Here is a 15,818-nt window from a genome sequence, read left to right as displayed (position 1 = left end):
AGCTATTTATTGAAGGGCTTATGTACTAGCCACCATAGAGAGAAGATTTTATATATTATCTCTTTTAATGTTTATAATATCTCTTTATTACTATTAATTCTCATTTTATGGATGAGAAAATGAGACAAAGAGATTAAGGTACTCAAGGTGAATACTTAATTGGCATTCTATTCTTAGTATTCTCAGAAAAATTATAAAGTAGGATTTGAATCATAGTCTATCTGACTTCAAACCTATGCTCTTAAAACTGTACTAATAAGCTATTACAATTTTAGAACCAGGATTCAAACCCTATATCGTAGGATTGTTTTTATGAACTGGGTACATATCAAGTGTTATACATGTTAGCTATTACATTAAAAAATTTCAAAATCTGTTCTTTAAATACACAGCAGAACATATAACTATTACCTCAAATATAATTTTTGATATTTTAAAAGTAAGAACAAAGTAAAGAAGATAATTTAAAGTTTAAAAAACTATTGTGCAAGACAGTAAGAACAAAATTGTTTTCTTGGGTTTGGGCAAATGCTACGCATGGACAACCAAGTCAAGTTTATTACTATTTCTCATGAAAGTAATGTTCATATGACTGTAAGAGAAACTACAGTCATTAGCCACATAACAACCTTTTGGTCAATGACAGACCAGATACATGATGGTGGTCTCATAAGATGAGCACCATATAGCGTAGGTGTGCAGGAGGCTATACCATCTAGGTTTGTGCAAGTACACTCTGTGATGTTTGCACAATGACGAAATCACCTAACAACACATTTCTCAGAAGGTATCCCCGTTGTTAAGCGACGCACGACTGTAACAGTCATATGACAATTGTCTACTGAGCTCACCATTCATCCCAGTGGAAATGCCAAGTCCCAGCAGAAAGCATTACTAACATTGGGAAAACTCCAAGACAATGAAACCAAAAGGCCCAAGACAACAATTATTTTTAAAGAAGGACATTTAAATTGCCTCTAGACTTTTATGAGATTAAAATCCATGAAAATGGATTATATGAGGAAGAAAATATTTTCATTCATTCACCTAATAAATTTTATTAAATGACTTTTGTGGACATGTGTTGTCTTACGTGTCACAAGACAGACAAAGAGTTTATAGTCTAAAAAGGATGTAAGATGTGAATGTAAATCACAGGATTACTGGGTAGGAATGGGCAAGGCTCTACAAAGGGGAGGCCACGTACAATGTGTGATTATTCTGCATTGTCTCTAAAAATTAAAAGTCCAATCTCAGGGTGTCAAACACACCTTTTCTAGTATTATACAGCAATCAGTGGTATTACTAATTCAGGCAACATTTAACTTTTGTCTTAAGTTGTGCAGGAAAATGATGAAAGATTAGAGTGTACTAGAATTTGTTCTCTCAAATAATCGAACTAAAAGATGCTATTTATTATAGTCCTATGATAAATATAAGTGGATTATTTTTTTCTGTCACTCTTTTCTTCACCTGGAATGTATGCTTTAGTGAAACACACTCTCAAATTTCATTTCTGTGCCAAGAAGCAGATAGTAATCATAGGTAATATTTTTAAAGCATTTCTCCATGTGTTAGGCACTTAAAATATTATTTCAATCAATTTTTGTAACATCCTTATGAGGACAATATTATTATCATCTGCATTTTATCAAGGAGGAAAACTTCCAGTTTGGAAGACTGAATAACTTGCCCAGAATTACACAGCTAGCAAATGATCTGAGATTGAAATGCAACTCATCTGATTCCTGGGTCCATAGGTGTCACGCCAGCTCTAGGCTGCCTCAGTAATGGATGAATTGAGAGATAAGTCCCTGCATTCATTGTATTGCCAGTCAAGTTAACAAGCCCTTCAGGCAGTGACTGCAATATTTCCACACGAACAAGGCTTTAACAATGGAACCCATGCTAACAGCTATAACTCACAAAAGATACAAATACTTCCTGACCACATGAAGTTTACAATCTACCAACATTCATATTCAGCAATTATCTATCTACCTACCTGCCTTATTTACTGTTAGAAAAGCTTATAGTTCCAGAACAAACAGCATAAGGCCTTTTACAAGGTGATAATTGTGTTGTTCAAACCAGAAGTGCTCAAGGGAGGTAGTGAAGAGGAATGGGTGAGATATTGAAAAACAGTGTAAACGAGGTACAGAGTATAAATGAAACGAACCCACTTCTGGTTCGGATGTGACAGCCAGTATACATTGTGGAATGAACAAGGCAAACCCCTTTTCCATGGGCCATTCATTTATCTAATCCATGGGTCACACACCAAGACTCATGCTGCTGTACAGCATCGTAGTGAAAAAAAAAAAGGCTCTGAATTGAAAGAAAGTTTGCATATTTCCCCACTCAAAATTAATTTCACTATTTTTAGTTTTAACAAAGGCTGAGTACAGAGTCAGGTCAAATGTAAAATGCACGGGTTTTCTTCACAAAAGCATAAACTGTGAATTAGGATTTTCCTTTACAACTGAGTGTGATGGTTTTCAAACGAGATTAACGTTTCTCAGGGATTTGTTTCCCTTTGTCTTACATGTATCCACATTCTCTCTGCCTACTCTTTTTTCCTCTTATTCCTGCTTTAACTATCTCCCCCTTTCCTTGTCCTTGGGCTTTAGAAAACAAAATACACTATTTTAATATTAATCAAGCAGGCAAATAATTAGTCGCAGCTGTCTTCAAACTGGCGGGTGAGGTGGCCATTGTATAATTTAAATCCATTGTTGAATGATGTTTGTTTATTCAACGTTTTAAATAGCCACCCCAGAAATCCAGGAGGGAAAAAATATACTTGAAGGTGCAACAGGTCTGTAGTATCGAAGGAAAAATCACCTTAATACTTTCTTCCTTTGCCCTTGTCCTTTTGTACACTTCATGATTAACAAAGGAATGAAGGGGGCCGGCCCAGTGGCATAGTGGTTAAGTTCCTGTGCTCCACTTCTGGGAGGCCAAGTTGCAACGTTTCCCATCCCTGGCTCGGACCTACACACTGCTCATCAAGCCATGCTGTGGAAGCATCCCATATACAAAGTAGAGGAAGATTGGCACGGATGTTAGCTCAGGGCCCATCTCCCTCACCAAAAAATAAAAAAAAAAATTTTTTTAAAGGAATGAGGCATGAAAGGAAGAGAATATGACTATTACTATATCTAGAAAAAAAGTAGTGTACTTGAAGGGCTGTCTGATGTCCTAGAGAGAGTACAAACACACAAAATGAGAAAGATCCTTGAATGCACATATCTGTGCCTATTATTTCTCACGGCATTTATCTAAAATTCAATGTCTGCACTTTCAGTAAAATCGTATACCTTTGCTAATGCAGAATAGTCTGTAAATAATGTCAAATGCGGTGTTATTCAAAAAGTATCTATCAAAAATTCTTGGGCAATACAAACACGGACTCAGATGCTCAAGAATGGAAACCAACACCAGTTCTTTCACTGATCATGCTGAACGTTTCAGTGACTGTAAAAAGCACTAAGACTAGAGTTTAAGGTCAATGTGTAGATCTGTTGCTCATAAAACATTTATTGCATAAATAAATGTTAAGGACCAGCAGCCAATAACAAAGGTCTAATTCCTTAGGCGGACGTATTCTAGCCACTTATCCAAATTGCAATTGATTTTCCTTAGGAAAGAAAAAAATCTGTTGATTAATGTATTTCATAATACTATGTTTTAAATGAAAAGAAATACTGAGATGAATGTCACACAGTTTTGTGAAAATGTAGTTAAATTATGAATGGGTTAGAATCGGTCTTAACGTGAAAGTTCTCCAGTTCCGTTTTGCTTTTTTTGAGGGGAGGAGCTTCTGTGCCAGCAGGCCTGACTACTCTTCCTTCACTAGATCACAATGCAGAAATCTCCATTCCCGAATGGACCCTTCTGGTCTGCCCTGGACCATTCACTATTCATTTGTAGGACTCAGAAAGGTGCACATTTTTGTACCCACTTATGAATAGCCATATCTTCTGCTCACTGAAAAATAAAATTCACCTTAATTCTAAAATACACATTTTACAAGAGGAATGTTTTCATCATTGCTCTTGGTGGTGAAAGGATAGGATGTGTGCGTATGTGTGTGCGTGTGTGTGTGTGTGTTGGGGGAAGTGTCTTCCAGTTCTCAGTGAAATGGTTCCCATGAAGTCAGTCAACATTTCTGGAGTACCTCAGGGCACTGTGGCAAGATCTCAGGAGCTCTAGGGTATAGGATCAGATGTGTCCCGAGTATTACAAATTCTATTTGTTTCAGATGATGTTACACATGGGTAAACTAACTAGATGTCGCACAAAGAAAACCCATCTCACTTGGGAAAAGAATTGGGGCTGATCCTGGAAAAGTAGGGAGGCACAGTGTCTCACTATTTCTTAAAATCCTAGCTGCCAACGTTATGTAGAGGGTTACCCTGCACACCTGCCATATTCTGCGTCAGAGAGAGGGACTTGAAGCCTCCATCAAAGTCCCTGTGAAAACCAGACTATCAAACGACCTAAGTGTCAACGCTTCAGCTAGAAGAGAAACAAAATTCTGTGCTTTCCTTCCTCATTCAGGGCCTACTTCCTCTCCCCTCCCTCCCCGCTGGGAAACAGCAGAGGATTATCTCCGAGAAAGTAGAGAAAAGCACGTCACAGCGTCTGTTTGAAAAGAACAGAAAGCCAAGGAATAAGGAGGACCCTGGGAAAGTGCACGGAGGGTGCCCGGGGGAGTCAGGGGAAGTTACTGCAAAGAGCGCAATTTTCCAAAGGCGAAGGGGTGGGGGTCCCAACGGCACACGGACACGCCTGGACGCGGCGGCTACTCACGCCTCTCCGCCGGCCTCCGCGTCGCTGTCCGCGGCCCGCTCCTCGCCGATGTCGGGCAGGGGGAAGAACGGGGTCTTGGGGCCGGGCCCGGGGGGTATCCAAGCGCTGGGCTCTCGCTCTCCGGGCCCGGGCGCGCGGGGGTTCCGTGGGCTCGAGGCGAGACTGCTGCTGCCCGGGGCGCCCCCGATGGACGGCAGCGCGGCCCAGACCCCGCCGGGGGCCACCGGATGGGCGGGGGAGCCCGCGGCGCTGCAGCCACCGCTGGAGGGGGCAGGGGCCAGGGGCAGGGGCTGGACCCTGGCTACTCTCGGGCTACTGGGCAGCGAGAGGGGGGTCCCTACCGCGTCTGCCGCGCGGCTGGCCCCCGAGACCCTGGGGTAGGAGGCGGTGAGCAGAGGATGGAGCGGGGCGGGCGCCCCCCGCGAGGCGGAGGGGGAGTGGGGCGCCAGGGCCCGGAAGAGGGTCACGGTCGGGGCCGTGCCAAGCGAGGCGCCCGCGCCGGAGCCCGCCGGCCCTGCGGTGGCAGCGCCTCCCGAGTGGCTGGAGGAGGCGACCAGCGAGGGGGCCGCCGGGGGCGCCGTCGAGGTCTTGAAGATTTTGGCAAAGAGAGACCCAAGGTCCAACACAGCGACCTTCATGTCCCAGCCTTGGAAGTCCCGCTGCTGCGTGCACCTCAAGAGCACAGGGAGTCAGGCTGCGGGGCTCCATCCACCGCCGCGCGCAGGGATTGGGCGGACCCGGGGGGCCTGGGGTCCCCGCACGCCGCGGAGCCCCGGGCCTCTGGTGCGCTCTGCGCACGGAGGACCCTCTCGCGCGCCCAGCCGCGCACCACTTCAGACAGACCTTCCCCGACGCCCAGGCCGCCGCGGCCACACTCTGCGGGGAGCAGTCCCTGCCCCGTCCCAGTGCTGCCAGGCCCCCGAGGCCCGAGGGTCCCGCAGCCCACGGAGGCGACGTGCTGCAGCTGCCAGCGCCCCCGCGCGCCGAGCCTGGCGAGGCGGGCCTCCGCCCGCGGAGACACCCCGACGGGCCCCGGGACGGCGCAGGCGGTTGCTACGCTAAACAAACCCCTGCTTAGCTCACCGCTAATTGGGCCCCAGACCGCAGCCTGGGGCTGTGTCCACAACAGTCACCCTGGCTCCTCTCCTCCACTCTGCCTTAAAGGAGCACTCTCCAATTTCTCCATCGCCCTTAGAGCTTCGCCAGATTAGCCTCCTGGGCTGGGCGAGGAATTTGAACACAGCCCTGAGAAAGATAACCCTGGGTCCAAAAGATCTAGAACCTATCTAGTCTGACAAGACCAAAAGTGCCAGGTCAGGGAGATGGCCAGCTCTCTGATATGAGGGAAGCTTAATAAAAACGTGTATTCAGGTGAGTAGACCGAGGTGTGTCGTTAAAGATGACATAGGGGAACAGCAGCGAGTGCCTCACCCAAGAACTTGGAAATAAGATTGGACTCTAATAGCTAAACTGGTAAGATCCATATACAATGTATGTGTTTAAACACCCACTGGAGTGAATCAAGAGATTTAATAACCAGAATGTTTGAGAACTCAGACTGTAATTAGACTGGTTTGGATACAAACTCAAAGGCAGATATGAAAGGTAAGAGTTTTTTATTAAACAGAATAAACTGCATTTTGCTAAATCTGAAGAAATACATGTGAAAGAGAGAGTGTTGGAGAGTGAATATCTGTAGTAGTGGGGGGTCAGTTTGGGGCAAGATTAAAAAATAAGATATTGACAGGGTTTATCCACTAATGTTCAGCAGAGAGTTTCTGTTCTGATCTCAGGAGAGAGAGAGGCAGGGAAAGGAGATGAGTAAGTCTGGTAGTGAATAAATTAACTGGCATTCATGATTATATAGCTTAGTCTTTTGCAAGTTATCCAGCTAGATTCTGAGCCACAGTCAGTTTCCGTGGTAATGCCAAGCTTTGCATCTTTTTGTAGACAGCTACTATGATAGCCATGTCCTGTCACGATCCCTTTTCTGCATCTGACTACCACAAACAAACGGGTACTGGGCACTTTCCTACTTCAAGATTGTGTGAAGCACTGAGATGTAAAAAAGGAGGTCTTTTCCTCCCATGGGGTGGAGAGATCAGCTTCACATCACACGCTAAGTGTCAGGTGAGTGCCCCAGAAAACAAGTACAGATGGGGGCAGCCGTCACAGTCAGCATTAGCTTGAGGAAAGAACATTTATGTGCTTAAGAGAAATAAGACACAAGGCTGATGATAAGGGTCGGATTATCAGTGGCCTGGGATGTTGGGAGTGGGAAGAGCATGCAGTTGTCAGCATGTAAAGCATCAGCACACAGTGAAGAATCAAAATGAGGGGAAGAGGGAATGAGTAACAGACATATCCGACAGCAGCAACGGAAACTACAGGCAGACTCTCAGGGTCAGATCAGGGAACCCGTGCCAACTCCGTCATCATGTGAGGACGCCAGAAGCAGGCTGGGGATGGACCGTCAACATTGCTCATATTCTCATTGTCCCTCTTTCATAGCAACTCATCAGGTGACCTCAGAGGTGTGTGAGGTCCCTCAGAACATCGGACCATTGTCATACAGCACTCACTCAGGATTGCAAAGCTCTTTCCTAAAGATTTTTTGTTTGCTTATTTCATAAGGGTCTTGATTCTGATTCATAGAACAGTTAAATCTTCAATATATTAGATCACTCTCAGTGCAAGCAGAGGTCATTTCTAGAGTATGCACTTTCAATGTAAGATGCTAATCATTTAATTGATTGTCAACATGTATAATGTAACTTGCAGGTACAGGCAGCAAAGAAGAACCATTGCCGAGTGAAGCCTGATTCAGCTCACCCACTTCCTTGGAAGCAGCATTTGCTCACTACCACATCTCAGGGTTCCTGATTTTTCAGGCTTGGAAATCTGATAGGCCCAGGACGGAGCCCCACTAATCTGACTCATAAAATACTGATGCATTAACCTCAACTCAAATGTGTTAACTAATAATTACACAAATGTAGAGTTGTCCTCTGCTCTTTCCCTAGACAGGTATTTCTGTTAAGACCAAATTAAGTTGAAAGATTGATAGATGAGCATAGAATCAAAGCAAGGGGCGTTGAGTCACATAGTTCCTATCTAGAGGACATTAACCACAAGAGCCAATCACCCTCCTCCTTCTTGGGAGAGCAACCCTACATAAACAGTGGGGCGTTCACCCAAAGACAGAGTCTGTCTTTGGCTCTCTAACTTTAGATGGGTCTGTGCTTCCATTACTAACCACTTCCCTTTTGTGCACATGATTTTCTTTAAGGATACAGATACTGTGAATAAGGCTACAGAAAATCTGCATACTCTTCCAGATCCCAGCCTTGAAAGTATTCTATCTCTGAGGTGTGTTTGCAGTATCCTATCTGTTATGGGTTGACTTGTGTCCCTCAAAAAGATATATTGAAGTCCTAAACCCCAGTTCTTGGGCATGTGAACTTATCTGGAAATAGGGTCTTCATCGATGTAATCACAGTAAGACAAGGTCATTAGAATGGGCCCTAATCCAATATGACAGCTGCACTCTTAAGAAGAGAGAATCTGAACACACAGGGAGAACACGATGATGACAGAGGCAGAGATTGGAGTGATGTGACTGCCAAGACAAGGAATGTCAAGGGTTGTCAGCCACTGCCAGAACCTAGATTCTTCCCTGCAGGTTTCAGAGGGAGCATGGCCCTGCCGGCATCTGATATCAGACTTCTAGTTTCCAGAACCGCAAGAGAATAAATTTCTTTTATTTTAAGCCACCCAGTTGATGGCACCTTGTTACGGTAGCCCTAGGAAACTAATATACTATTGGGGTATTAATTAATTATTGGGGTACTTCATGATCATAGTATTTTGTTGGTACTTCTATGAAAGTCATCAGCAGGTTTATTTGCTCTAAGAAGCTGGCTACAAATTAAAATGATAATTGTAATTGTCTGAAATCTACGGGGAGAATGATAAGAATCATGAAAAGGACAGGGGAAGAAGTATCATTGTCAGTTAGGGTAGTGGATGTAATATTCTGGCCAGCAGCCTCGCGAAGAAGGCACAACAAATGAATGATTGATCCTCTTGTTTGAAGGTCCTTTGAAAATGACCTATAATTGCAAACATGATAAACAATTCTTAGCAAGATGCTGCATCTTTTATACCCATTGTTCATCCATCAACAGTCTTTCAGACAGATGTTAGATGCTACCAGGCTTCTCTGTTAATTACCAGTAGCATGCCATTCTTATAACATGAGCCCCATAATGGCCTGGCTCAGGCAGAGTAATGAAATGAAAGTAAATGCAGTAAATCTTTGTTTCTAACTACGACAGTGTTGATTTGAGATAGACTTTATTAGAAATGTCAGAGCAATGTTTTATGCGATAATATTCTTCTGCTTATACTGGTTAATAATTTGATGAGTTGGTTTTCTGAGGTGTATAATAACGGTTGGCTACATCACTGAGAAAGTATTAGGAAGTTATGACCATGTTGCTATGAAGAAATGTTGTGTTTTGGAAACCTGAAAATTAAAACAAATAACCTGAGTAATTAATCTGTTTAAGAATTTAAATTGCCTCACTTAACATGACACCAAGGCCAGAACCTATAAAGAAAACTATCCAATTTGATTATAAGAATTTAAAACTTCTGAACAATGAAAGACATTTGTTGATTCAACAAATATTTACTAAGCACCACGATGGAGATAGTACAGTGTGGGAGACCCTGGAGCTGGACTTTCTGGGTTCATATTGTCTCTGCCAGTGACCGACACCCAGGCCTCTCTCTGTCCCTTAGTTTCCCCAACAGTAATCCAGGGATGATAACGGTTCCTATCTCAAATAATGGTACTTTGTGAGAGTAACACTAATTAATACATGCTTGGTCATTGGAACAGAGCCTAGCACAGGATAAGCTTTCAGTAGATATTAGTTTTTATTGTATATGATGCCGGGTACATTGAATAACCCAAAAAAGGATCTGGAAGGAAATTATAGCTACATTTACTTATAAGTTTATTCATTTTTGTACTGAGTGTTTTCAATAAGTGTGTATTATTTATTTTCAATGATAAACATGATAAAAGAAAACAAAGCAGATCAAAACTTCAAAAGCCTCAGGCAAGCCTTCTTGATATTTGATTAAGGACTTTGGATTCTACTAAGGGAAAAATATTGAAACAAGAACAACTTTAAACCTATCAAAGAGCAGCTTTAGAGCTCTGAGATTATTAACACAGCATGACTGAATCTACTGGGTGTGGCAGCAGATATAGTGTAATGGAAAGAGCAGAGACCAGACCAATGAGACTTTTAAGGTACTTTCAGCTGCAAGTAACAGGGGAAGCGCTCGCTCACAGTAGCTTGAGCATTTGAGATGTTTAAGTAGCTCACAAAGCAGGAAGCCCACAATAAGCTGGTTCTGGGAATGGTCCCGTGAATTACCAATGTTATCAGAGACTCAAGATCTTTCTTTCTTTTTTGTTCACACATTGTCAACGAGTCACGGCTTGTTTCCTCCTGGAGGTCTGAAGATGGTGCCCTCAGCCCCAACTATCTTTTCCTCAAATAACTACATTCGAGGCAAAAAGATACAGCTCAGTCTCTCTCCCTCTCATAAAGAAATAAAATACTTTCCAGAAGCTTCTCAAGCTGACTTCCAATTGAGTCTCATTGGCCAGAACTAGGTTGAAATTCCATCCCTAAACTCATCAGCAAAGGGGAAATAAGAGTTGTTATGCTTTGTAATCATGCTGCATCCTTTAGTGCTCGAGAAGGGGTCCACTTTCCCCTAACACGTTGCCATCTGAACAAAATCACGGCTCCATAAATCAGGAAAGAAAGAGAGGCGGGCATGTTTGTTGGGTAGGTAACAAGTGGTGTCTCCTACAGGAGATAGCTACAATGAGTAGTTTGACTATCTGTTATTATCAAATTAAAAGAGTAACTACCAATTAACAGCTCCCATTGTGCTCTATGGATACAACTCATGCATTGAGTGTTTCTTCACCATTTTAAATGCTGTCATTAAAGAGGTGGTGACAGATCTTCAACCTCTTCCTATTTCTAGATGACATATCACAGTCAATATCAATGTCATATCACGTAGTATTTTCATAGTTTTAAAGTTCAGACTCGAGTCAGACTACTTGGGTTCAAACCATGACTCCAGTAAGTGGCAGAGATGTGACACTGGGCAAGTTAGATAACCCATGTGCTTCAGTTTCCTCATCTGTAAAAGGAAGGCAATAATAGTACCTTATGGCGTGAGAATTAAAAGAATTAATATATAAAAAGGACTTTAAGGAGTGCCTGGTACATAGGAAATGCTCTATTAAATGTTTTTTTTTCTAAACCTTTTTTTTTTATTTTATTATTATTATTATTTTAATTTTTTTCCCCCACAAAGCCCCAGTAGATAGTTGTACGTCATAGCTGCACATCCTTCTAGTTGCTGTATGTGGGACGCGGCATCGGCATGGCCGAAGAAGCAGTGCGTCAGTGTGCGCCCGGGATCCGAACCCGGGCCGCCAGCAGCGGAGCGTGCACGCTTAACCGCTAAGCCACGGGGCCGGCCCTATTAAATGTTAATAATAATAAGCATGACTGAGAATTTGGCAAATGTTCATGAAGACTCTGCTCCCCGCTTTATCAATCTTTGGTTAGAAAGTGTGCAGTTTGCCTAATGGTGTATCCTTCCATGGCTAGGGAGACTGACTCTGTGTCACAGTGGGGCCATCAATGGCTTTGTAGCCAAGCCAACTTGGACTTGAATTTTGGACATTCTTGTTTTTTTTTCTTTTGCTGGGAAAGAGTCACCCTGAGCTAACATCTGTTGTCAATCTTTCTCTCTCCCTCTCTCCCTTTATTTTTTTCCTTCCCAAAGCCCCATTACATTGTTGTATATTCTAGTTGTAAGTCCTTCTAGTTCTTCTATGTGAGCCGCTGCCACAGCATAGCTACTCACAGACGAGCGGTGTGGTTCCATGCCCGGGAACCAAACCTGGGCCACCAAAGTAGAATGCGCCAAACTTGAACGTCACTAGGCCATTAGGGCTGGCCCTCGACATTCTTGCTTTTTGACTTCAGACAAATCACTTGGCTTCTGTGGGCCTCAGTTCTCCCATCTTTAATATCTTTTCCTCATGAAATTGTTATGAATATTAAATGATATAATGAGCTTTGAGAGGCAGAAAGAATAACACAGATTCCTGCTTGTATCTTATTGAGGCCAGCTCGTCAAGTAAACTAGTTCCACATGTCTCATATAGTGGCTTGGGAAAGAACATTCTATCCACATGGTTCTAGTGGGCAACCACAGGACTCTACCACTAAGGCCACAAGCATGGACATATTCCCCAAGATAGGCCAATCAGAGAACTTTCCTGAAGTTTTAGACATCGAGACTAGGACAAGACAGTTCCTTGTTGAGGTTGAACGGGAGCCTAAGAGATCCTGGGCACCCATGCTTCCAGCAGTACAAACCAATGCCGCCAGCACAGAGAGAGGAGTAGACGCGAGCTATGGTGGCATTTGAGCCCCTGGTTCTAGTTCTCTGTGAGAGCTAGTTATATCCCTGCCCTCTTCCCAATTTCCCCAATTTCCCACAAACGTTCTCCCTTTTTGCCTAAACTACATTGAGTTTCTGTCACTTGCAACCAAGTGCTCACTAAAACAAAAAGATATCTCTCCAAAGAGCCAAAAAGATACCTGTGTGAAAGCTGCTGAGAAAGAAAACAAGAGCAGCCCCTGACATCTGGAAGCCAGCCTGGCACTCACAGCTAGACCGCGTTATTCTCTCACTGGGCACAGACAATCTCACAGAATACCAACCTCAGACAAGGTTGCTCTGACACGGTAAAATGAGACAAAGCGTGACCACTTCACAATTGCGTCTGAGTATAGACAAAAATAAGGTCATTGTGCCACTCTCAAAATACCATGAACACTCCTCTCCTAAGTGACTGCTATTTTTTTAGTGATAACCAACTTTATCCTTGATCTAGTCTCCTCTCTCTATAGATAAGATTTATTGAGATACCCAATCATAAAATTTCCCCCTTTATGACAGCATAAAATTTAGAATGAAGGCTCTCCTAAGGCTCTCACATCACCCAAAGAAAGCCCAAATCTGTATAATAGGTTCTTTAAAGCACCTTCGTACTGAGAAACCCCACAGTTTCTCAGGTGTGTCTCCTCCTTCACTGCAATGAGTAATAAACCCAACTTGTTCAACTGCAAAAGTGTTCCTGGTGGCCTTTGACTGGAAGACATTGACTATTAAAGCATACTTGTTTAAAAAAAAATGTTGGCTTCCTATGAAGTCATTTGTTTTCCAGAATTTCTGGAAGAGAATTTATTTAAAAAAATAAAATGGTTGGAAGCTTGCAGAAGAGCTTAAAGAAACCAACTAATCTATGGCTATTTTAATTCTTAAATATCTTAGAAGGTGTAGTGGATGCTGTAGTGAACTGCTGAGATTTCCCCTTCAGGACCCAGCACCTACACTTCCAGTTGCCCAGAGTGTTAGCTCCTGATGGTTTACAACTGAGCCCTTACTTTGGAATTGTTCTTGGGCAAAGCTTTTTGCTCCAGGTCACACTTCCTCCCTGGGACTGCCTACATCCAATGACTGCTTGATGTGAGGGGACAGTGGTCCAGCCCCTTTGTGTCAACTCTGTAGTGCCACTCCAGCTCCAGAGCTCCCCATGGGGTCTGCTAAGGCCTCGGTTACCATTGCAATTGCACCATAGTTCATCATTCTCTCCCTTCTCAATACAGTTTATTTCACTCCCTTGTAAAACAGAGCACTCCCCCAGACCTGTTGCACGTATGGCTCCCTCTGGGTGTCTGTTTCCTACGGAACTGACTTAAGATAAAGGAGAGTTAAGAATTCAAAACTGGCTGCTCAGAAATTCTCACGTAGAACTAGAAAAGCGCCATCATGGAAAAGTCCCATGACTCCTGCCCAATGTATACAATGGATTATTTATTAAACTGGAGGGGGGGAACATCACATGACAGAACCAGTTTCTCCGTTGGACAGGAAGGTGGATCAAGGCTAGAGAGTTGCAAGAGCTAAGAATGGCTAACATATCACCTAATGTAATTAGTAACTAATGATAAATTAATTGTCATGCTTTGTTATTGTAATACAGGTTTCTGTGTTTATAGGAAAAATAAGTGCTTCAAATCCCCTTCTGTTATGTGAGAGTGAGCCTGGCTATTTGGACTGTGAAGTTATAAGTTAAGCTCCTCTATTCAACTAGTTGTCACATAAATCTAAGTCATAGATCATGGGAGGGAATTTTATTATAATTTCTAGTTTTGCCAATTGAAACTCATAAAGTTACAATTTCAAAATACCTAACTCCTTAAATCTTAACTCCTCTGCCATGCTTTCTGCAACATGGTTCCATCCTCTGCAGCATCTCTGCTGTCTCCCAACACGGAGCTCATGTCTCCCTCCCTACCTTCCATCTTAATATTCATTCTGCCGTCTTCCTCCTCACTCATCAAAATCCTACCCACTTTTGAAAGGTCTGATCCTCTTCCGTGGAACCTTCCCTGTCTAGGTCCATCTTTGATAATCCCTTCCTACCCTAATTCCTATGGGGCAATTTTCTATTGCCCCATTTTCTGCAATGTATCTCATATCCTTTGTACCCCACAGTGTTTTGCACAGGGCTAGGCCCATATAGATGCTCAATTAATATATTTTTCAACAGCGTTATTAATATATAATTTATATGCCATAAAATTCACCTGTTTTAAGTGTATGATGCAATAATTTTTAGTAAACTTACATAGTTGTGCAATCATTACCACAATCCAATTTTGGAATATTTTCCTCACCCCAAAAAGATCTCTCCTGCTCCTTTGCAGTTATTCCTCTTTTCCCCCGACCCTAGGTCCAGACAAACACTAATCTACTTTCTGTCTCTGTAAATTGCAAGAAGTATTTTTTAAGCTCTTGACCTGGAGCATCTTTACATTTTCTAATGGTCACCATCACTTACTAACAAGTCCCTTTTACAAATAATCTAAGGTAGACATTTGAAGAATTAAACATTGTTAAATAAATGGCATTGAAAACCCCCTCCTCATTAACAAATTGTATCTACTTCTTATTACAATCTAAAAGGTGTCATTTTTGGGTAGAATCTAAATACCTAGATTTATTTTAAACTCAATATTGCTGATTCAGCTGGGACTTGTTTTGAAAGTGAGAAACAGGAAGAAGAACTTGGAGTGAACACATGACATGATGGCACCGTGAGAGCAGTCAAGCAAGTCAGCTCACCTGCGGAGATTAAATAGGTCAGACAGGCACCCTTTTCTGCCCCCCCCTTGTCTTGAACCCAAGGGAGAAGGCCTCCTCCTGAGAACAATTATAAAGGACAGCTCGCAGAAGTTCAGAATATTGCTTCCAGTGTAAGTCAACCACAAGTCAAGGCTTACACCTTTTATTAGTTTTACTTATATTCAAATAAACAGGTCATCTCTTGTGTATCCTAACCTTTTAAATATTAAGCAACTTTTAAAAAATTACATTTGGACTCAATTTAAATTGTGGCCATTGGATCAACTATCTCATACGCAAATAAGCAAGAGAATGAAAGCAAAATTACTTCCTGCCCTGCTTTTCACAAATTGATCATATATATTAATTCATAATAATAATTGATTTAGAAATATTTTAAGCCAGTTGAGAATATTGATAGAGAGATAATATACAAAGTGAATCAAGAAAAAAAGTAGTCGTGATTTTTATTTTATGATACCAAAATAAAACAGGATTATTTCACAGTTAGAAAATGAATCTTAATGGAAACACTGTGTCTTAACAGAAAAGACAAGTGTCTCATCTGTAAGGGTGGTGTACAATGTGAAAGGGAAAAGGAGTCCTCCATACACTCACAATGTTGGGAGACTGGAGACACTCAGAACCAGCAGTACAGTGGGTATTACTTCTTCCAGGATTGTGTGAACTTA

The 15,818-nt window shown here is 42.5% G+C and overlaps 1 protein-coding gene across 2 annotated transcripts in view; it reads right to left on the bottom strand.

Annotated features, from left to right (window-relative positions):
* FAM149A (family with sequence similarity 149 member A) overlaps nt 1-5,598 on the bottom strand; it is a 57,774-nt gene extending 52,176 nt beyond the window's left edge. Inside the window, exon 1 of one of the 2 annotated variants that reach the window (XM_087418388.1) lies at nt 4,816-5,598. In XM_087418388.1, the coding sequence (XP_087274514.1) occupies nt 4,816-5,453 (638 nt within the window). In that variant the 5' untranslated portion in view covers nt 5,454-5,598. The remainder of the gene's footprint in view (nt 1-4,815) is intronic. The other variant, XM_004428767.3, reaches the window with a different exon arrangement.
* Between the last annotated feature and the right edge of the window lie 10,220 nt (nt 5,599-15,818).

The sequence above is a fragment of the Ceratotherium simum genome, chromosome 28, assembly GCF_057802395.1.
Source record: "Ceratotherium simum simum isolate JZ-2026a chromosome 28, ASM5780239v1, whole genome shotgun sequence".
In the NCBI taxonomy this organism is placed as follows: Eukaryota; Metazoa; Chordata; class Mammalia; order Perissodactyla; family Rhinocerotidae; genus Ceratotherium; species Ceratotherium simum.
Note: the sequence above shows the minus strand (reverse complement) of the source record. Positions and strands in the feature narration are given on the sequence as shown.